The sequence below is a fragment of the Musa acuminata genome, chromosome BXJ3-6, assembly GCF_036884655.1.
Source record: "Musa acuminata AAA Group cultivar baxijiao chromosome BXJ3-6, Cavendish_Baxijiao_AAA, whole genome shotgun sequence".
Taxonomy (NCBI): Eukaryota; Viridiplantae; Streptophyta; class Magnoliopsida; order Zingiberales; family Musaceae; genus Musa; species Musa acuminata.
Window position 1 is genome coordinate 9,224,273 of NC_088354.1, and position 23,489 is coordinate 9,247,761.

Sequence of the window (23,489 nt, forward strand, 5' to 3'; positions counted from 1 at the left end):
ATGTTTATTTGGCATGACTAAAGTTATTATTGTTCCTATTGTTTAGTGCAACATCTGAGATATTTATAGATGATGATTAGTCTGGATCTTATCATCAAACTTAATTTTGTATCATCAAACATGGATGATAATTTTTTTTTATCTCAGAGAGATTTTTTGTAAATGATGATCAGTGTGGATCTTATCATCTAGCTTAATTTTGTATCATCAAACATGGATTAGATTTTATCTTAAAATCAAAACTGTGATAGAAAAATGTATGCTATGTTTGCCTCAAGTGAAATTATCAGGAAATTGAAAAACAAATACCATAGTCAGATTTTGGAACAAATAGAAGATCTGAATAATTCATCAGACTCCAAAATGAATATAGTAAAATTCATAAATATTGTTCTATCCCTTGGTACATAACCTTAATTAAAATGGATAAACCAGAACTCATCGGTTACGACAAAAAGAGAGGAAGAATACAGTGGAAGCATTTGCGCTAAATGACATATCCATCATCTCAGAAATTATGATTACAAAAGGAAGAAGAAGAAAGTCATGGAATACGACCATCACAGCCACCTTCTCATCGACGTTTAGGCCAATTGCTGCAGAGAAGGCAAAAGGAGACAGCAACTTTGTTGAATCCGAGTTACTACCGCCCCTATTATTCCGAGAGCCCGTCGAGCTCATGGGCACAGGAAATATCTCCGAGAGGAGACGATGTGTGTGTAGCGACGGAGTGAGGAAGGCTCCCGTCAACACCGAGGGGAAGTGGGGGAGGGGCGGTGGCGACAACCACCCCATGGTGACAGTGGAGGCCGGGAATTGGCACTCGTGGTTGGTCAATGCGCGTGGAAGAGTCTTGTTGACATGTACTCCAAAGAGTGGCACAAGACGATGCTGTGGAAAATGGCACCAAAGGGAAGAATAGACCATTATTTGATGCCACACACTGTTCAACCATCACAACCTGACATCTTTTGCAAGTGCAAGAATGGACTTCCATAAGGAAGAGCACTGGTAGAGAAAAAAAAGTTATTATGATTACTTAGAGTTTAGTTAGTGGATTTGTCCAATCGAAAATATCATAAGTCTCGACTATTTAAAGTCGACAACATAAATATATTTTTTAAAAAATTCTCTTAAATATTTTTTTATCATCTTAATATTTCTTTATCTGACTATGGTCCAATAGCATGAACGATGACGACGATTAAGACTAACAACTAATTATCTAGTGACCCAAGATTTGATTCGATCGGTAGTATCCGATCTCACAATAACTTAGAGGAGAACAAAAAAAAAAGAAAAAACAAATTCACCGAGCAACATTGACATGCTCATCTTATTTTATGTGTGGCAGTGACATGTTTGAATTGGTCGAGTTGCTTTCGTATCTGTTGATTGGCCACAACGTGGGTGAAGTCGTATCAGTCATGCTGCATGCTTGCTATTGGCTTTACCAAGCAACACTACATCATCCAAGTGATGGAGACGTCCCATGAGAAGTGGAAAGTTGCACTATCTGTGGATCAACAAATGGCACACGCAAAAGTCGAGAAGACCACCAATGACAACGCACAACATCTTTGTCACGGGATGATGGTGATCCGAGCTAACCCCACACACACACACACACACACACACTCTCTCTCTCTCTCTCCATCATTTATCTTCTTCTTTTCCTTGCTTTTTTTTCTTCTTTATTTCTTGTCTACTCTGTCTTTATCTCTCTGTTCTCAAGTGATCACTACAATAATTCCTTGTATTTGAGATATTAAAAATAATTCTTTCTTGATAATTTATAACTTAGCTTTTCGGATTGTTAGTCGTTCAATCATAATTTTGTCACACTAAAAGAATCATGTATCAGTTTCTCAATCTTTATCCCATATTTAATTTATAATTATGTGATCTCATTCTCTCTAATTGACTTACTAATCCTAAATCATAAATGTATTATGCTCTAATCTAAAAACTTAAGCAGTTAGGAATATTGATTACGTCGTCGTTAAAAAGTTATCATGATATTAGAGAAGGTTATGAGTTTAATATCATCTTAATTTAATATTCTTAATCAATCCTTGAGTTATAATTTATCATAGTGCCCGTAAAAATTAAGGACTTAATTCAATCTCTTCGATAAAGGTAGACAATACATACGTAAGAAAGAAGAAATATCTCCCATGTACTTGTGTGTGATAGCTACACACTCGGTCTCACATTGAACGCTACAAGTCAAGTCTCGTGGAAACTGTGGTGTGACACACACAAACAAGCAAAGTGGATGTTCTTTTTTATCCCGTAGTTTGCATTATAGCACAAAATGTAAGTTAAATATAGAATCCGGTGAGCCACAATATATACGGTCTTTTTATCTCTATATATCAGCATCAATATCAATATAGAGTGCCAGAAGAGTCAAAGCGCATCTAAAATTATAAAAAAATATCATCTTATTTATCGGACATCCCTATCGACCCATACTACACTCGCTTGTAGCCCTAGTATAATGAATAAGTGGGCACGAGCACCGTAGTCATCTTTGCAGACCCCATTAGCCTTCGTCGGATCTACCATCGCCTTTGTGTTGTCACAGACAAAGCTACAAACATGATGTTCTATTTAATACTAATATATGTCCATGTTTTTTTTATTTTGTTCATGCTTTGCACAACATGTAGAGAGCTTATGGTAGGTTTGATAACCCTATTTTGATTGATTTTTGTCGTTGTTTCATGTTTATAAATATAAGTTGTGTAAATATCGACAGACACAAAATTGCCCAGAAATAGAAAATTTAGATAGTCATTTTGGGTATTTTCAGCTTCTTAGAATGATACGGAGTGTTACTCAGCATGACACCTAGGAGTTATTCAGGTGGCACATGACTGGATGGGTCTATAGGACAGTATCTAGGACTAGTTCATTGTATTTTATCATAGTAGTATCATATGACCACTTGTGGGGATTTTTGATTATGATGGATCATCTTGGACCATTTGTCGCATGATTGTTTAGAGCTTATAATGTTTATATTTATAATTTGTATTACTTGTCAATTATTTGCTAAGATGGTTACTTATGGATCTCGAGTTAAATATTTTCTCTAACCCATAATCTCATGGTATTTTAAGGAACCATAAAATGTTTTTGGGAGGCTAATTCTTTACGGATTAATAAGCAAGAGTACTATATAGGCAAAACAAACTAAGTCTGTGACAACACGAGCAAGGGTAAGCCTGACTAGGGTCAATAAGGTCCACAAAGATGACTCTCGCACCCCCTTCTTCCGTGAGCAAAAGTCATGAATGAGCATAACGAAAATAACGCAATATGATAATGTAGAGCAGATGGAATAGTAGGGTAAAATGATTATTCATGAAAAAAAAAAAAAGCATTCAACATAAAATTTTCAAAAGAGGCATTCTAAAAAAATTTATCAAAGTTAAAAGAGTTTTTTCAAAGTTTTTTCGAATATATATATATATATATATATATATATATATATATATATATATATATATATATATATATATATATATATATATATATATATATATATATATTGGGAAAGGATCCGTGCATGATGATCAATGCATGTTTTTATTATTTATATCTTATCCGATTCACTCGGTTAATTTACTGATCTTTATCCGTCTCCATTATTAGAAGGATTTAATTTAATAGTTGGAGTGACCATTAAAGAGATATTAAAGAACCAAAGCTCAACGACTAATTGACTTCAAAATTTCTCAATTCGAGGGTTCCAAAAATTTATGAGTAGTTTTTTTTTTTATAATTATTTTTACTTTTTTTATTAACACTCTTTATTTCCTAAAAGATAAAATTATTTTTAACCTCTATCCCATCACTCATCGCTAGTCGTTATCTTGACCTTTGTCCAATTTAGCTTGAATGTTCTCATCCTCATTGTCATTTTTGTCTACACACTCTCATGATTGTTATTGTCGATACTATGATAAATATTGGTTATGGAGGAGTCGACTTTGGCCTCGCGCTTCTCCCCTGTGCCACCATATCATCACGCAACGTTCGACGAATCCGCATACAATTAGAATTAATGCGATTCGACGTAGAAACACACATGATAGAATGTAAGACACACGTAGTCCTAATGTCAATGAGGGCACATGGGCAATGAATAAAGCGAGAATGACGACAACGGTAGACGAGCCGTAAGGATAATAACAAGGGATATTTTTTTACTAAAATACGTTAAAATAAATAAAAAAACGTTAATTGAAAAAAAAGGATGAAAATAAGAACTTTTTCAGAAAGAAATTCACTCGAGCCTCGTCTCTTGCGCTCACCGCCACGACAAGTGCCACGAACCACCTTCTTGAAACCATTGGTGAGCGATCCAAGTCGCGGCTCGACGCTGTGCCGCCGCCCACCACCTCCTCTTCCAGCCCTCTCAAAGCTGGAGCCCAACATCGCCTTCCATCCACCACCCGCCATGTCCGCGCCGCATAAGCTTGTCTCGAGTACACACCTCGTCCCACCCATCCATCCATAATAAATATGTTCATCTAATCTGTCTTTCTTGTTTCAGATAACGTTCGATCGAAAGCTTCAAACTTTTAAGCGTATCGCAGTCGCAGATCGCTTCCATTCCATTTAATTTTGTTTATTGTGTTCCTTATTTTAAGGAAAAAAAAGGTTTTTTCCTGCAATTTTTGGGGGGAGTTTCGAATATATATATATATATATATATAGGGGTGGGGGGGAAGAAATGCGCTTGACAGATATCAAGGCAAACAACGACAAACGCAGAACGTTACACCGATACAAGACAACGAGGTGGGGGGCAGAGAGAGAGAGAGAGAGAGGAGAGATTGGAGAGGATAGGGGAGTGGCGCAGAGACGAGAGGATCCACATGAACCCCCCTCCCCTTCCCGCTTCTCCGTCCCAAACAAAGGCTATTATTAGGCGGTTCCGCTGGGAATAAAAGCACACCGTTCGCGAGGAGGAGGCAGGGGCTGGGGACACCAATAGCGTTAGCGGGCGGCGGAGAGGGCGGCCGACACATTGCCGCTTCCCCTCGGCGACCGGTTGTTTTCTGATCGAGAAATTTCGAGCCCTCCCGGGGGGGAAAGAAACGATCTTTTTCGGTTTCTACTCAGAAAGGTTCGATCTTTCTTTCCTTCTTCCCCTCCCTTCGTTATGCCGGAAGCCGGGTATTATTCATCCAAAAAGACGGACGACATCTGCGAGGACCTCTGCGGCGAGGTGATTCCTTTGCCCCATCATCCCTTGTTTCAGATCTGATTCCTTTTTCTTGGTCTTTTATTTGCATTTTTCTTCCGTTCTTGGGTTTCCCCTCTTCAAACTGAATTCTCTTGCTATCTTTTCCGATTCGATTTGTTTTCTGTGAAAAAAAAGATCTCATCTTTAGGATTCGACCCGCAAGAACTCTCGATTCCCCAAATTACTGGCTCGATTCCTGATTTTTTTTTTTTTCCTTGTAGCAGACGTCGAGGGGAGGGCTGAGCATGTCGCGGCTGCGGTGCGCCCTCCGGGGGTTCGATCTCAAGGCATTGCTGCTTCTCTTCATCGGCGCTCCCGTCGTTATCTTTATCATCTACTTGCATGGCCAGAAGGTCACCTACTTCCTCCGGCCTCTCTGGGAGTCCCCTCCCAAGCCCTTCCGCACCATCCTCCATTACTACCACCCCAACGTCTCCATGGAGCAACTCTGCCGACTCCACGGGTGGGGCATCCGCGACAACCCTCGCCGCGTCTTTGATGCCGTCCTCTTCAGCAATGAGCTCGACATGCTCGAGATCCGGTGGCACGAGCTCAGCCCCTACATCTCCGAATTCGTCCTCCTCGAGTCCAATTCCACCTTCACCGGGCTGAGGAAGCCCCTCGTCTTTGCCAGCAACCGGCGCCGCTTCGAGTTTTCTGAGTCTCGGCTGACCTATGGCACCGTGGGAGGAAGGTTCGTGAAGGGGGAGAATCCATTTGTGGAGGAGTCGTATCAGAGAGTGGCGCTTGATCAGCTTATTAAGATAGCGGGCATAGAAGATGATGACTTGCTAATCATGTCGGACGTTGACGAGATCCCTAGCGGTCATACGATCGACCTCCTGAGATGGTGTGATGAGATCCCCGAGAAGCTTCATCTCCAGCTCCGGAACTATCTCTACTCCTTTGAGTTTCACCTTGATGACAAGAGCTGGAGGGCTTCGGTTCACAGGTACCGAGGAGGGAAGACCAGATATGCTCATTTCCGCCAGTCCAATGATCTCTTTGCTGATTCAGGGTGGCACTGCAGCTTCTGCTTCCGTCATATTAGCCAATTCATATTCAAGATGACGGCATACAGTCACGTTGATCGAGTGAGATTTGCCTACTATCTGAATCCTTCGCGAATTCAAGATGTGATATGCCGAGGAGCAGATCTGTTTGACATGCTTCCGGAGGAGTATACGTTCCAACAAATCATTGCCAAGTTGGGGCCAATACCTAGTTCATATTCTGCTGTTCATCTTCCTAGTTACCTGATTCAGAATGTTGACCAGTACCGATACCTCTTGCCTAGGAACTGCAAGCGAGAAAGTGAGTAAGTTTTATTAGTGGCATGCAGATTGGTTGCAAATGCTACAGTGAGTGCAGTTGAGGAAGTCGACGACTGTAGCACTATTATGACGAAGAGTGTCTGACATAGTTCGATGATCTTTCTGGAACAAAGAGCAAGCATCGAGATTTTCTTGTGCTTATATGTGCAATACTGTTTGGAGATCTGATTGTATTCTTACAAGCTCTCCTGATGCCACCATTTCTTTGTCGAGGGAGATAAGTGAATCTAACTACCAGGGAGGTTGTTCATTCCTACTTACCTTATTGGTATATGACATGACACCCGGTCTTGTAGAATGGAAAACGAGTGATGTTTCCTAAATTTTATCTGTTGAGTTTTGTTTTCCTCTAGAACTAATTTGTTGATGTATTCTTCTTCCAACTTTTTAACAAAATCTATATAATTTCTCAGTGTACTGTATGATTTGTTTGGCTTCTCCATTTGGTGATGGCTATGGAATTATGCAGAGGATTTTTGTTTATATTTTGATTGGAATATGCTCGTGTTTTTTGACTTGTGATATCAGTTAAGGTTTTGGCTCACTCAATTAGGAATGCAGGAGCAAGAACTGGCAAGTTGAGTTCTAGATCATAATAATGACATAACGGATATAATTCTGTGACTTCTTGACCACAGTGGCTTGCAGCCACTTCATAAAAGTTTCTTATGCTTTTGCAGGTTATCATTTATGTTCAACTGCATCCAAAGATTCGAAAATGTATGACAATTGACAGTTGATCATTTGTTTGCATTCTAGGTTTGTGAAATTGTCTCTCTAGACATTCCTTTTCATTTTGGCCACTGAAGCATGCATCAGTGACTTACGGTCTTATTATTGTTGTTGCTGTTGTACCGAAGCATGCATCAGCACACCTAACATTCCACATGAAGAAATATAGATACCAAGTCTGGGCTGCTTTAGTCCACCACATGGATCTTCTCCTATGGTTCAGTTCCTTATGGATTGTATCCCCTATCGACCTCATTTTTTAGGATGTCTCTATTATCGCTTCTAGTGAAGCTCTTTTCTATATTTTGTGACTTTTTCTACAGTCATTTAATGATTTGCTTCATTTTACTTCTCTTAAAATGTATAATTTGTTATTGTCCTCTCAGTCGCCGATTCTGCATTTATACCTTCCATCTGTATTATTTTGGGTGCCTTGTGAAGAGCACATCTATCTTGATATCTTGACTTCAGATGTTATGAATTGTAGTTTAGCAGATGAACATATGGAGATCGAGATGCGGCGACTAAACATGCAAGTGGTTCTCTATGTTAACTGCAGCCGATGATCAAAGGTAATACTTCAATTTTCCGATTTAAGGATTAGAGATTTATTTCAAAAAGCCAGCTGAAATTGAGTGTTATCTTGGCTTGCACTTTCTAAGGCTTTCTGGTTAGCTTTTATCAACTACCCCGCAAAGCTTTTGGTTTCAAAGTTGTATCTTCTTTCATGTCAACAATACATCTGCTATGTTTTAATTAAATACATGAGCTTGTATTACGAATTCAGGTTTTATTTCGAAGTCTTGTTTTCTTTTTTTATGCTTTGCATTATTAATTAAATTCTAGGACTGTGGTGACCAAATTCTTCTATACATCTAGGGACAAATGTGATTCGAATGTCATAACTCTGCTCCTTTGAGCAATTAACAGGCCTTTCGGCCAATGTGTAATCAAAGTGTCATTTGTTATAGCCTACCAAAACAACTGCAAGATCTCTTCACCTTATGGAGGTGGAAGTCTTTCACAAAAGTACATAAATAGAAAGTCCACAACATGTTTTTTTTTCTCTTTTTTTTTTGTCGTATTTGTCACTGATTATTTAAATTTATTATATTTTTCGTTGATGGAGTTGGACTTATGGTAAGTACCCATATGATTACTCACCGTAAAGAAGCAATTAAATTTTGCATGTAGTTATTTATGGATTAATTGTAACCTCAAAACTACTGCTTTTCTTCAAAATCAAAGTTATCTGATTAGATGTTAAGTGCATTTTCACATATTATAGGATTTCCAGAAGAAAATTTTGAATGTGAAGGTTGCTATCATGTTTCAGCTGATCAACACACCACTAAAATGACCTGATTCTTGTGGAGGTATTGTTATTTATTTCAAGTCAAACAGGTCATGTAAAAGGAAGTTTATGCTTATTTCACCTTTGGTCCATTGTAACCCATTGTGTGTTCTTTCTTTTCTTTAGCTTGATGAAGATGAAGAACAAATATTCCTTCATTCTGAGTTGCTCATCTTTGTTTCACACAACTTGTGGAGTGCTGTTAGCTTCATCATGTGATTCTGAGGAATAATCTCTTTCCTATCAGCTTAGTTGAGGTCTTTTGTCTTTTAAGCTTCAGTATCAAGTCTTGTTGATAACTAAGAATCTCGAGGTAATGGGTTAGGTTGATATCCTTCCCAACTGTTGTTTGGTTGCTTTGGCAGATTCTCTCAGGAACAGAGGACTTGTTTGGATTCCACATGCTCTGTCGATGGAGCCGAAGGACCGACCACATGGGCTGAAGCAGAGGAGACGCTCGTAGATTCCTTTCAGAAGGTGACTCTTCCTGCCTCCGCCGCTTCCTCCTTTGTGCCTCACCTACCACTTTGCACCTGCACTACTGCTACTGTTGAGATCGTGGCACCCAAGCAGAGGTCATCTTCTACAGGACATAGGAAGATGATCGACGAATGAATCGGTGGCATCGCCCCATAAATTTTTCGTACCGTCAACGTGCATCTCCAAATAATCTCCTTGGTTGGCAATCTTGCATCGAGTTAGGAAGACAAGGGCGAAGAGGAAGCAGAGAGACGGGATTAGGTTTTCGGCCCAAAGCTTAAGATCGGGCGGGAAGGCGACCACAGTCATCATAAAGACACGAAGAAGGACACTAAGAACCCATCGTGATCGTCTATTCCATCACATCTATTGATCTCAATCGTTGGTTCATATCATAACCATGCATGCAGTTACATGACGTCCTCACGGATAGGGACGAACGCCGGCGTGGTGGACGACGTAGACGTCGAACACGGCGATGAGCCCCTCGGCCGAGCTGGAGATCACCTCGCTGACCGCGTTGCCGCTGGCGAACCGGAACCGACCCGTCCCTCCGATGATGGCCCGGTCCGCCTTGCCGGCCCCGTCCATCTTTCCTATTATCGTGAGCGTGCTGTTGGCGGACTCCCCTTCGGTGAACACCAACAACAGCGGGATCAGCAGCGATACGTCCCGCCGCGAGACCCCGAAGGTCACTCCCTGCGCCTTCCCGACGTACGTGGAGTTCGCCTCGGGGCCGACCCTCAGCACCGTGTCGAAGACGAAGACGTCGCCGAAGCCATTGGGGCGGTTCTTCTTCACCACGTTCAAGGTGGTGTTGTCGGGGCCGATGAAGGTCTCGTGGAAGTAGACGCGGAAGTATGTTCGATTTTGCGGCCCGAGTTCGAACTCCGACGTCACCGGGAAGGCAACGGCGGCAGCCAACAGGGTGAAGAAGAGGGGGAACAAGAAGGAGAGGGCGGAATAATGGCGTGGAGAGGAAGAAGCCATGATCAGTGAAGACAATAATCAATCTTTATTCAGTGTGTAGGTATTTATAGATAAATAAATATATAGTAAAAATTGCAAACATTATTATCATGATTTTCTTGTGATTTAAGAGAAATGATATGTTAACATAATTTTATGATTGAGAATCATAATTCTTGTGATTTAGAGAATCTTCTCTTTATTATCTGTCTATATAAAATCAATGAGAGGATCAAATGAATAATTCATAAGGTTGTTTTATAATTGAAATAATATTGTTTATTTTTAAATATTATTAGGTAAATAAGACACGCTGTCCAAGAGAACGGTTACTTTATTTAGTCGTCAAATGCTGCCGCAGTGGATGCCTGAGACGCTGCAGCCAAGCAATCAGTTACAGGCTTCTACGGTGCGACGACGACGACGACGCTAAGCTTGGCGAGGGCCCTCGTAATGCATCACATAGATGTCGTACACGGCGACGAGCCCGTCGACGGAGGAGGTGAGCACCTGCGTGACCATGTGCCCCCGGGCGAGCAAGAACCGCCCGGTCCCTCCCACCACCGCCCTGTCCCCCCTGCCCGCCGCGTCCACCCGCCCGACCACCGTCAGCGTGCTCCCGGCGTACTCCCCCCCGGTGAACAGAAGCACGAACTCTATCAGCAGCGCCTCCTCCTCCTGTGACACGTGAAAGCTCACGCCCTGCGCCCGCCCCACCACCCGTGACGTCGCGTCGGCGTCCGTCCGCAGCGCCGCGTCGATCATGTCGATGTTCCCGAACCCGCTCGGGTAGTCCCCGTTCCCCTTCACCACGTTGATCGACGTCACGTTGGGCCCCCGGAAGACCTCGTGGAAGTAGACGCGCAGGTGGGTCGACCTCTCCGAACCGAGGCCGACCTCCAAGCTTTCTGGCCACGCTGCTGCTGCTGCGGTTGCGGCGGCGGCGGCTGTCAAGAGGAAGAAGAGGAGGAAGCAGAAGAGGGAGGGGTTGGGTGGAGACGAAGCCATCGAAGAATGCCGATGGAGCTTCTGAGAACGGATGGAGCCAATGAGTGGATCGCCATGGCATCTTCCATGTTACCCCAATCATGCTTGCCACAGCCCACGTGACTCATGGTCAGTAGCGTCAGTGGTCAGTGGGTGGTTGTCAGCCTCTCATTATAGCTTTCTCATCAATACATATCTAATCCAAATTCGATCCCCTTTTTATTTTAAATCCTCCCAAATTAGATAACCAAACTCGATTTCAATAAATCAAGACATCAGTATAGAAAATATATATTCGTTACTATAATAATTTAAAAATAGATAGTGATGCGGGGCCGTCGCGACTCGGTTCGGGGGTCCGGATGTCGAGGATCTCGGGCGGCGTCCTTCGAGGTCTCCCGACGACCGGGCACGATGGTTCGGGTCGGTAGGTCGGGTCGGGAGGAAGCTCCATCGCAGTGCCGGGAAGACGCGACACCGTCTCGCACCTGCACACAGGTCGGGCCGGGAGCTCGGCCCGACCCCTCCGACGATCAAGTTAGCGATGTGGAGAGGGTTTTTGGAGGAAGAGGTGCCTCCGAGTGCGTTGTGCTTGTATTCCTCCCCCTGTTCGTTTAGAACTCTGGGGTATTTATAGATGAGTTTGATGTTACCTGATGTGGTTGCTTGTAGGAGGCAGGCTGATCGCGTCTGACATGGGGTTAGCGTGGCGTGAAGAACCAGGCCTGAGTTAGGTGTTAATGCCGACTTCCTCGGGCAATGTGTTGTCCAGGCATGACTGACGTCATGGCGTGTCACATCGTCATTTTTACCCTTATCAGATAGATTATTAGGTTATCTCAATTTCGATTCTGTTTAATGTTTTTTAAGAGAGCGAAAATGATATTTTGCAGATATAGGAAAAAATGAAGGGTTTTTTTTTTCGGGAATTCGCTCGTAAAACAGATCCGAATAATTGAATTCCCGATCCGTTACAGCCTCTGTAACAGAATGTTACATTAGTAGTTATCACCCAGCGCACACGTGGCGTCCAAGCTTGCCGTTTTGAAGGGGAGAGGGGATGGCGGTTTAAATGGGCGGTGGAATCGAACAGCGGGCTCGTGGCGTAAGGTTTCCTAATCCGTCTCTCCGCACCTCTTCGTCTCGCTTCGGCGATCTTTAGGGTAGGGTTTGGAGTTCTTTTGGGCCTTCGGTGTCATTGCTCTTCCGCGTCATGCGGAAGCGCCGGCCAATTCAACGAGCGCAATTTGGTGATTAATGTTCGCTTCTTTTTATCCTATTTTTGTTGAATTTCTTTGTTAATTGTAACTCCTTTCGCCGTCTACTCGCTTTTGATCTTGAATTCGATGGAGTGCCTGACGATTTGTTGTCGGTTTCAAGCGATTATTTGATGGAATCTTTGATGTCTCATCCGATGATCATCCGGCCTAATTTCTCCATAGCCAGTGAAAATCTCATGGTATGTGTTTTTCCTCTTTTGTTACGCCCGTCATTTGAAGGGTAACGGAACACAGGATTGGGCGCTGTAGCTGATGTTTTAAGTATTAGGGATTTTGTGCCAGAAACTAATGGATTTTCTTCAAATCGTGGTAATGATGCTTTAAGTATTAGGGTTTTGTACCAGAAACTGATGGATTTTCTTTAAATCGTGATACGATCCTTGAAATGAATTCTTCTTCTGCTGGTAACGGGATGGTATGGCTTTACCGATCTATTGGTGTCTACTCTCTGGCATTGTCATGTTCTTCATTATGCATGTTTTATCGAGGAATGAGGTTAGATTTGAGAACATTGAACCGAGTAAGGTTCTTCATTTACTGGCATGTATTATGCTGATAATGTGCTGGGATATTAGAGTTCTACAAGAAGATCTTTGTTAAAGAAAATAGTTTTTTTTTTTTAAAGTGGATGATTTGCTGCATGGTTGGGCAATATCATCTGAAGTTACCAATAATCGCATCAGAAAGTTGATGTAAGTTCCTCTGTTAGTACAGTTCTGGTGGGCGTTTAATATTGAATCTGAACTCATATTAGCAATAGCCAATAACCTCCTTGTAATTTTTCAAAAAGAAGCCCCTTATAGAAGTCTTTTCCCTTACATTTTTGGTTGTACAGATTTGAATTAGGGTGTGCAGTTCGGCTTGGATGCCAACCAGCGAAATACTAAGTTGGCAGGTCAGGTTTTACCATGCCGATACGCTGAATCTGTGCCACCTTGGTATGTGCTACATAGCATTGGTCATTTTATCACATATACCTGCTGATCAGTTGAACATTGTATGATTGTCGTACCTTAAAATTGGTAGGCTGAAAATGGAGTTAAATATGGGAATGATCGTGTATTTATCTGAACCAAATAGTATACTTCTTTGTATGCAAATCTCATTTTAGAGGCTTCAAGGTTTACCTTTTTTTTTTTCGCGTCATGGCCTTATATAGTTTTGACACTTAAAAACCATTCAAAACTTCAATCAGAATATGGGATGTTGTTGGTTAATACTTTGATTTTAGTATCAGGAATATTACCAGTAATCATTCATACATTTTATAATGACCCAAGATGGCTAGAAGATTAAAGGAACAAAAAAACAAAACCTGTTAAATAAAAAGCAATAGTTTTTAGGTTTGTTTGTTTAGTTGATGTTACATGGCCTATTGCACCCACACACAAGAAGTCAGAAATATATATGTGTTTCAAGTTGGTCACTTGTGTCATTTTTAATTATACTATCCCAAAATCAGATGACATTATCAGCATAACAAATTGATCTTTTTGTAATTCCAGTTAGGTCAAAATTATCCACTGATGCAACACAACCGAATGATCTTGAAGGTCTTTGGCAACCGAAAATTTCAAATGCTTCTGCTTGAGCATTTAACCAATTATTTACAAATGCAGCAGAATGATGATAAATCTTACCATGTTACCATCTCTCTTTCTTCCGTTGATTGTAATATTTTTATCCTTGTCCTTCTTCAAAAGTTAATGCTTCAGATTCTCCCTCAAATGATGGTTTACCTGACACCATCTTGACAAACTGTTTGACCATCGATCAAAAAAACGGTGTGGAGCCTGAAAATATACGGTGTTTGTGTGGTCCATGCCTGCAGTGGCTTCCACAGAATGTGATCTTATGGTGCCAACATCTGAAAGAACCGTTGATTAGAACATTGTAGTGCAATCCTGCTAAAGGAGCTGGAAGAAATGGCTTTAAGCAAATCAGATTGGATAAGGAGTTTTTTAGGCTAAACAACTAAAATGCGGAGCAGTCCATGGATGATTTTCTTGTGGGTATCATGAATAGGCCTTTCTCTTGAGCAGAGCATCCCAGATTGGTTAGCTTTTGACTCTTGATTCCCTTATCACATGCGTTGTGATCTTTGATGCCTGCAAGGTTACTGATAGAATGGTTTTTCTGGTCTCGGGGTTTCTGTGGTACAATCATGAATTTGATCTGCTAATAGAACGTGTTGGTAGTGTTTAATGGAGTTGAGGTGCACTGCTGGAGAGAAGGCTGAGTGGGATTGCACAGTTCACTATTCAGGTCAACAATAGCATAAAGTCCGTAATATTGTATTTACATCAATGTTGATACAGAAAAAAATGATGAGGTAATCTTCAGCTTCATTTTGTTTTCTTCAGTTCATGGTAGAAATGTATGATCTGATGCGGAATAATCTCTTGAGATTGCTGTGGCAGTTTCCAGATCTGACCAGATATTAAAGGATTAGGGATGTTCTCTTTTACTTTTATTCTTTGGAATTCTTGTCCGTTGAAGCTTTTGGTAGGTTGTAATTTACAGATGGAGATCTGACATGCAGCAAATTTGGACTTGCCAAGCATTAAATAGCAAAGAAGCAAATGAACTTGATGGTCTTGCAGGGCTTGGGAAGAATCTTCAACATGCCAACTTTGTGGTTCATATACAAAAGTTGTGGGCGCCCTCCTATTCGGTCGGTATGCAACTTAGCCCCAATTCGTATACTAGTTTTGCGTAGGGCAAAGTTGACTTGTTTGTTTCTTTCATTTGACGCTGAGAATTTGGCAAATAGCTTCAAATGAGAGAAGAATGGGCTAAGATAAAGTTAGGAATTGTTATCCAATAACAATATTGATGATTTGATGGTTGCATTTCCAATAGAGACATTTGATTAAAGTGTTATAGTTGTCTGATGCCGTCATATTTGCCTTGTTACGTGGAGGTCTCAGCCATGTGGAAGAGATGGAGGAGATTATTCATCTCATGATGATTCAGGTAAACAAGCTTTGTTTTGGTTGAAAATTTGGGTAGATAAATTTAGGAATTGTTATCCAGCAACCATACTGATCATATTTGTCTTATTCCGCGAGTTCTCAGCCTTGTGGAAGAGATGGAGGAGATTATTCGCCTCTTTATGATTCAGGTAAACAACCATTGTTTTGGTTGAATAGATTTTGGATATACTATGCATACATGTTGCACACATCAAAGATACTGAGGAGATGTAGCACGAGTTCATCAGCTTTGCCAGAGAATACCTTGTCGAACAAGAAATCACTTAGTGATAATGATTTTAAGGCGGTAAAAAATGCTCTTAATTGATAATATGTGAAATGGTCATCCATTGTTATCTTCCAATATGATTTGCCATTACTATATGACGCTGCTGTTTGTCTCTTAGCCAGATCGATCATTCCAAACATCAAGAGTCAAAAATTACAGCAGCAACGATTACTTACCAGTAATCTCCCTCTTTCTCTCTCTCTAAGCATCTACAAGTTACTGCAACAACAGAAACGAAGCTTCCGTGATCTTTGATGGATCTCACAAATCACGGTCTCCTCCTGCTGCTCCCCCTGATCTCCTGCTGCTGAAGAGGAGGGCGAAGAAGCTGACGGTAGCACAGATGCCGGCGACGAGGTTGCCCTCGCGGACGAGGATCTTGAGGGCGATGGCGGTGATGTCGGCGGTGATCCGCCGCCCCTCCATGACCAGAGACCGCCGCGGCTTCCCGGCGAAGGCGAGCAGCACCAGCACGGTGATCCACGTGACCAGCGTCGCCGGCACCGCCACCGCGAGCGCCGCTCCCATCGCCAGTAGCCCGAATACGCCTCCGTACAGCACCGACGCGTACAGCGCCGGCCACCCGGCGACGTAGGTCGGAGAAGTGGAGGAGGAGGAGGAGTGAGAAGAGGCGGTGTTGTACCAGGAGCGGATGGAAAGGAGGAGGCTCCAGGAGCAGTAGAGGAGGAAGGTGTAGACGAGGAGGAAGAGGCAGACCCATGTCCGCCTCATGCCCATGGCTCTTACCAGGAGCGGTCTCTCCGGGCTCGCCATCGATTGCTCGTTGAGGAGGAAGAAGATGGAGGAGAAGGAGATGGAAAGGGGGCAAGAAGAGGGCTAGAAGTGGTGGTACAGAAGAGTTCGCTTTACTCTGCCTGCCTATGTGGGCTGCCGGTCTTGGTTAGTAGTCAACAGCCTGGTCTAAGTTTTTATGTTACTGTCCCAAAGGCAGGAGTTTGCCCGGGTTCTCCAACAGTCTGTTCTTCATTTTTAAATTCAAAACAATAGATAATTCTTTTTTGAATGTTTCAGGTAGGAAATAGATATTAATGACTGAAATAAAATTCCTAATAGGGGGTTTGCAGATTAGGAGATAAATAATGACATCTTAAATAAGGTAAAAAATTAAGATGATTATATATTTATTCCTTTAAGAAATTTGATTTACCCCTAAAGAAAAAAGATACAAATGCTTATCAAAATTAAATCCACATAGGTCCTAAAATTGAAACATAATCAAGACTTTTACAATAAATTAATATCTATGCCAAATTCTTCAGTACTAAATTATCCAATCTTCCTAAATTTCCATTTTTTAGCCTACATGATACTCCATGGACGTCAGGTCCTCTCACCACTTTTAGAGTCTTTTGTCACTCTACAAGTTGAGCACTTTACAACTCCCATTCTAGATGGATAAAAGGTGGGGAACAAAACCTGAGGTCCAACCCTGACGTATCATGAGGACTCTCTTCTAGCTGTTTTGGTAAGTTCCTCTCCTCTTTGTATCTTCGTTACTCATCGTGGGTATGCTCTCATTCTTTGTTGGGTCGAAAGGTCGCAACGGCCCTGAGGTGAATTCTTAAAGGAATTCCTTTTTTTGATTCCCTTCAAGTTTACAATAAGAATGTTTGTTTGTTTTTTCATTTTTAGAATGTGAATAGTATATTAGCCCATGGGCTATGCTTTTAGTGGCAAATGATGAAAGCGAAGAACCTAAATGTAGCTCCACCACATCACGTAACAAGTACACCACCACCACCCATCATTCTTATTGGAAGTCTTCCTTGGCCACATCCGGGAGGTCCAAACTTTGAACTAGATATAAACATCCACCCTCTTCTCTCAACATTGGCAACATCACACAACACATTCCAATAGTTCGTCGCCCGTAACCAGAAGTTACTATTGCTCCTCAACGAGTGCACAACGAGAATCCATATACTGGGAGACAGGAGACATCAATATATGATTGATTGACTTGAATTGCATGGGAGTGTTAGGACCTGCCTACTTGAATTGCATGGGGGATGTGAAAAGTATAAGACAGGTGAACATCCAATTGAATTGCCCATATAAAGGGTGACAAACTCATGAGACATACGAAAGGACCACATGTATAAAGGGCGCCAAATACATCATGAAGATATCAAGACATATTGACTTGAACCAATTGTATAGGGATGTTGGTTAAGATGTGTGGAGGGCATCAAAATGTATTGACTTACCCACTTCAATAAGTGGTGCTAGATCTTTGTGACATGCTAGTTTTGAACCACCAATATAGAAAATGTTAGATGCATAAGATGTATAAATGCATCAAAACATAGCAATAAATGCACGAGACACCTAATATATATATATGACTATAAATGCGTTTGTATTGTCCCTTTCACAGAGACGACTATAAGTTTACAAATAAATCTGACCATGCTCCCCTTCATTTCTTTAAACGAAATCAACAAAGATAGATTCAGATCAATTTTCGAAATATCCCTTTTGGAATATCTCAACTATTATGGAATCTAATTTAATACAATATGATATTTTTGGGGAACTAGCGGCCACATTAATGTTTTCATTTGAATTGACACTCTCATGTTCCCCATTCTCTCTAGGCAACTCATCCCTTACTATCATAAGTTGAAGGCCATCACTTGGATAATACCTTATTTTCTTTGTCAATAGGATAAATGAAACACACAGAAAACCTATTCTAAGACGTGTGATGGTTGATATGTGTATGCTGAGCTAAAACCTAAAGCCTTACTATAATACTTGTAGTTTCTCGCTCTTGATCTACAAATTATTTGATTCCTCGTGAAATCCCGGTGGTGTTCATGACACACCAACTCGGCTTTGACGAAATGGGTAGGTTCGTCATCAGTGCGTCGAGTTTGGTGCGCTTTTGAGTAGCATCAGGAGTTCATGAAAATCAAATAATTTATAGGTCGAGACTGAGTTCAGTAGCATCAAGAGTTTCTTTTAGCTCATCACACAAATGCGAGTGCATGCATCACACACCTCAGGAAAAGTATTCTTCTTAGTTTATTTTTTAACGATGAAAAGAATGTGCTAAACGGGAGGGTGGCAAAGCAAAGCTGCTACTTATGATCGGAATAGCATTAGGTAATGACCTTCATCACTTACCTCCCTCCCGCTTTGCTGCTTGCACTTGGGGGGGGGGGCGGGGGGAGGGAAGAGAAAAGCTGAAGAAGAACAATAGAAGAAATTATAACGCCACAAAAATCAATCTGTATACACTAATCACTAAAAATGAAGCCTGTGCAACAATATATTCGAATTTTAATCGTAATTGAATCATCAAACTGAAGGGAAGTAATGCTTGTAATATTACAAACAGTTATTTTCCAAAGTAGCAGACAAAAGCCTAACATATTATTATACATCCCAGTATTCATTAACAATAAAATGCCTAGGAGTATAGACTGTACAAAATATCAAAGATGAACCACACTGATCATCAGATATATGATCAGATTGTGTATTTGTCATCACCTTTCCTTTTTACTTTTTTTTTTTTAAATATAATCCTCAACTTCCCTCTCTCCAAGTGGTGTATATTTATTCGGTTAAAAATCCCTCCCCGTCCTCAAAGCCTATGATGAAGAGAAACTTTTCAAGACAAATGGAGAAAGACAGTTGGCAGAGAAATACTTCCTAAGATAAGTGGAGTAGAGGACCACATGATTGGGCTGGATCTCAATTTTTCTTTTTGTTCACTTTAAATTGTAAAGTGCATATCTTGCAGGACTACAACCACTCCAAAGTGATGAAATGATCCCGACAAAAATGACCACGATCGGCAAGGCCATTTCACCACTTCAGCGTCATTGTCACCCTGTAAGTCGAGTGTTTTACAATTATTAGTGAGCAAAGGGGAAAATTTAGGTCCAACACGAATGTAGTTCTATGCTTTAAATGTCTTCTGAATTCTTTTTTACTTCGGTTGTCTTAGGAAGTTCCTCCCTAGTCATCATTAGCAGCAAAACACATAGGAGTATGGACTGTACAAAATATTCCACACTCGATGTCCATATATGGACAGATTGTATGTTTTGTTCTATTATATCTGCAAAAGAAGGGATAAAAAGAAGAATAGCAACAACAAACGTTAAGAGTGATGAAAGGAGTCCAAGGAATGCTTTCCTTTGTACCCTCCAATACTCTTCTACCAAATAACTTGCTCGATCTCCAACTCGACGAAGCATGTTTCCAATGATTAATCATAATTGAACCATCAAACCGAGGGCAAATAATGCTTAAAATATGAGCAGACAAAAAGACTAGCATAGAATACATCCCCATAATCATTAACAACAAAATGCATAGGAACACAAATTATATCGTTTTAGCTCAAGAAACAAGAAGCAAAACATGGATATCCAAGACATGTTGATTCAAGGGAAGTCATTACTACCTGTCTTCCGTTGGCCCGTCGAAATAGCAACTCTAATAAAGAATACCATGAACAGAAAAATAAGCAAAAGAAAGGTTAGAAAAGTGAAAAAGACAAAAGATCAGATCAGATCAGAAGTAAGAGGAGAGACAAAAGAGATGAAAAGTATGCCTGTAGATTTATGTTGAATATATAGTGTTCATCAGGGAGGTTCCTCCAGTGATTTAATGGGTAATCTTTTACTTATCTACCAAACAGGGGTAAAAAAGCGTTCAAATCTTATATCTCATATGCCACTTCTACAAAGGGCAAAACCCTTTGTAGAAGTGGTTCATTGAAGAACTGAAGTCTAGTTCACTGACTTCAGAGTGAAGAGATACTCGAAAAGCTACTTTATGCAGTATTAGTTTTATAATCACTGATTTAATGAGAGAATATTCCTATTATGTATCATGCTATGGTAGCACATTTAGAAGACTCTTTGTCATCCTTGGAAGTTGATGTGGCATGTCGAGTAGATTTTGATTGGATTCAATGTGTTGTCCCAATTAATAAAACATAATGATCATGATATTTACCACTCAATTGTGCTTCAAGGTATGAATTTGTCGAGCCCAGAGAATAATACCTACTTCAGGACTTTGATGCTATTATTTGTATTTAAAAATAATTAAATATTACTTTAGTCACTTTATTGTACGTCCTAGACAATGATATTAAGAGGCACTCGGGCGCTCATCTCGGTGCTTGAGTGAGGTGAGTCTCAAGTGCCTCGAATAGGGGTTAAGTGAGCATCTTCAATTGGGTGCCGCTTAGGAGCGCACTTGGGCCTAGGCGTTGGGCGGTTCATACGCTCGCCTAGGCCAATTGCAAACCTAATTGAAATTGATTCAACTTGACTTGAACTAAAATATTACAAATGGTTCAACAAGCCAAGTCCCACTACCTAACCCTTGTCACGGGCCCATTGGAGAGAAACCCTATTCTCATTCTCGTGATCGCTCACTTTTCCATGCCATCACCAACGCCTCTTCACTTGCGGCCAAAGCTCCTCACTGATGCTTCCACTTTAGTGATGATGTTTGCTTCTCTCTATCTCTCTCTCTCTCTCTGCCTCCTCTGCTACGGTCCCTATTGAGGCTCCTTGACACCCGATGCCTCCTCTGTATTTCTTCCGCTTTCCACCCCTCTCATTTCCTCCCGCTATCTCTCTCATGTGTTCGACACTCCCTATATAGGCAATTCAAGTAGATATACTTGATGCTCTCATGTGTCTCAAGTGTCTAATGCTCTTCCAATATAGGTAGTTTAAGTCGACATATCACGATGTCCTCATTGATCGCCTACATCCAACATTTCCTACGTGAATAGTTCAAGTTGACACGTCCCGACACCCTTATGTGTCTCTTGCACTTTTTACATGAGTAATTCAAGTCAACATGTTTGATGCCTTTGTGTGTCTTCTACGCATGATACTCCCCAAGTAAGTAGTTAAAGTCGACACACTCCCTCCATCCATTTTGAGTTCTATTGCATATTGTTAAAGTGATAATTCCATATGATTCAATTGCCGTCTCTAAATAAGAGGTATGGCATTTTCGACTCTGTTCATCAAAGTGCACCTTTAGCGGGGACCAAAAATTTCTACGTGTCTTCTAATGTGTAGACCTCATAGAGAAGGCAAGGAGGCTGATGTCACTTCGGGTCCTTCGGGACCAGTGAACCAGTTGGGGAGCTGTGACTAGCGAAAAGACGAGCATGAGATTACGAGACGGAGTGGTTGGTTGCTAAGAGAGGACAACAAACACGGAAAGAAACAGATATTATCATCTCGAAATGAAATGTGTCAAGGTTTAATGTGAGAAGAGCATAGTCAGGTTTATTTGTAAAGTAGGCTTTAAAGCTTTCTCCGAGAAAGGCACAAGGATGCATTAATCCAATAGAAGGTGCAGGCTATAAACACCTTATTTCCTTCGTAGCCATCACCTTTCATTTTCACACCACGCCATATCCAGAACGATCGATCGCGCGAGAACCAGAGGAGAGAGAGAGAGAGAGAGAGAGAGAGAGAGAGACGTATTTCTATTTCTCCTTGTTAGGAACAGTGTAATTAAAGAAAAAAGAAAGGATCCTGGGGACGAGCACCGAAGAGGGCATCCATACTAAGGGCAAATAAATTGGAGCGAGAGGGATAATGAGCTCACCAGAGGCGATAGAAGACGGGGCGGCGCATCCGCTCCTTCGCACCACGCCATTTCCAGATCGATCGATCGCGCGAGCGAGCCAGAGAGAGAGAGAAAGAGAGAGAGAGAGAGAGAGAGGCAGACGTACTTCTCTTTCTCCTTGCTAGGATCCGTATGATTCAAGAAAAAGGAAATGATCCGTTTTGGTATAAGAAGAAGAAGAGGTCCAAACCATAAGGGCTCCTGCTATTTGTCGTCGGCCCGATCGCAGATAAAAGCCCTAAATGTCAGGCTTAAGGCGTTCGGAAGGAGAAAAAGAGATCCCGCCCGACCCGACCCGACCCGACCCAGCCTGCAATACACCTCTACACGTAGCAATCCTATGACCTTACGCCACGTCGAGCATTATCTCTCAGAATTGTTGCTGTGGTATAATTATACGCCTCAAATTAGATTCTCGCGTACGCGAAAGCGAATCCGATCCACCACTGGGTGATTATTGTCGCGAGGTCATCGTTGGCGAGCACCGAGTCGAAAGCTGCACTCGATAAGTTGACTCCTCGTCGGCAACTGTCAATATAAGCACTAATTGCAGTCCCCTTCACTCTTTCCATGCTTTATATATATAAATATATATGTATGTATATATAAACCATGCATATGCATAGTGTCGTACCGTCAAACTCCAAACGAAACTGTCACCTACGTGTCTATCTCTTATTGGTGTCTGTTTAAGCATTCGTAGCGGAACGGGCACAGCAGGTGTTTGGGTGAGTTATCGGGTGATTATATTTTGGTTTCGAACCCTTCCTTCTCGAACGTTAGGGCCCCACGTCGATCACGGGAATATTTCGACGGTAAACAGAATTTGATCTCTCGGTAAGGAATCATAAAAAAATTCACATCGTTTTCCCAAACATAATAAATTCCGTTATGGACAGACGAACGGGCCCGCCTGATAAAGTTGAAAATGACGCGATTTATGGGAATATTCAAAGATCCAAATTGATTCATCACGTCGATTGCACGTGCTTATTGGATCTTACGATTCTCCTCTTGCACACCTGAGGAACGAGACAAGCGTCGTGTATCAGACGCGGATCCCAGGCTGTCATCTCACGGATGGTGGGACCCTGCAACGTGACAGCCGTGGCAGCATCCCTCGTTTCCCGGTCCAGTGTCTTATTATTGTATTCCGCTGCTACATGAGGGTGCTCCTATCA

General features: G+C 41.6%; 3 protein-coding genes across 5 annotated transcripts; 1 reads left to right on the forward strand and 2 right to left on the reverse strand.

Moving 5' to 3' along the window:
* Positions 1-4,746: 4,746 nt before the first annotated feature.
* On the forward strand, positions 4,747-7,019 carry LOC135641622 (uncharacterized). Of its 2 annotated transcripts, none has more exons than XM_065157138.1 (2): positions 4,747-5,245; positions 5,485-7,019. In XM_065157138.1, the coding sequence occupies exons 1-2, from the start codon at positions 5,180-5,182 to the stop codon at positions 6,583-6,585; spliced, it is 1,167 nt and encodes a 388-aa protein (XP_065013210.1). In that variant the 5' UTR covers positions 4,747-5,179; the 3' UTR covers positions 6,586-7,019. The 2 variants fall into 2 exon arrangements, with proteins under 2 accessions (XP_065013210.1, XP_065013211.1); XM_065157139.1 differs by having other exon boundaries at positions 4,749-5,245; positions 5,488-7,019.
* A 3,429-nt stretch (positions 7,020-10,448) lies between these two features.
* LOC135641765 (pterocarpan synthase 1-like) lies at positions 10,449-11,353 on the reverse strand. The gene has a single exon (XM_065157459.1). The coding sequence runs from the start codon at positions 11,138-11,140 to the stop codon at positions 10,562-10,564; it is 579 nt and encodes a 192-aa protein (XP_065013531.1). The 5' UTR covers positions 11,141-11,353; the 3' UTR covers positions 10,449-10,561.
* Positions 11,354-15,698: 4,345 nt separating this feature from the next.
* LOC108953192 (uncharacterized) lies at positions 15,699-22,448 on the reverse strand. Of its 2 annotated transcripts, XM_065157460.1 has the most exons (3): positions 22,288-22,448; positions 20,105-20,136; positions 15,699-18,872 (listed from the first exon to the last, which is right to left on the reverse strand). In XM_065157460.1, the coding sequence occupies exon 3, from the start codon at positions 16,435-16,437 to the stop codon at positions 15,925-15,927; it is 513 nt and encodes a 170-aa protein (XP_065013532.1). In that variant the 5' UTR covers positions 16,438-18,872; positions 20,105-20,136; positions 22,288-22,448; the 3' UTR covers positions 15,699-15,924. The 2 variants fall into 2 exon arrangements, with proteins under 2 accessions (XP_065013532.1, XP_065013533.1); XM_065157461.1 differs by lacking the exon at positions 20,105-20,136 and having other exon boundaries at positions 22,288-22,445.
* Between the last annotated feature and the right edge of the window lie 1,041 nt (positions 22,449-23,489).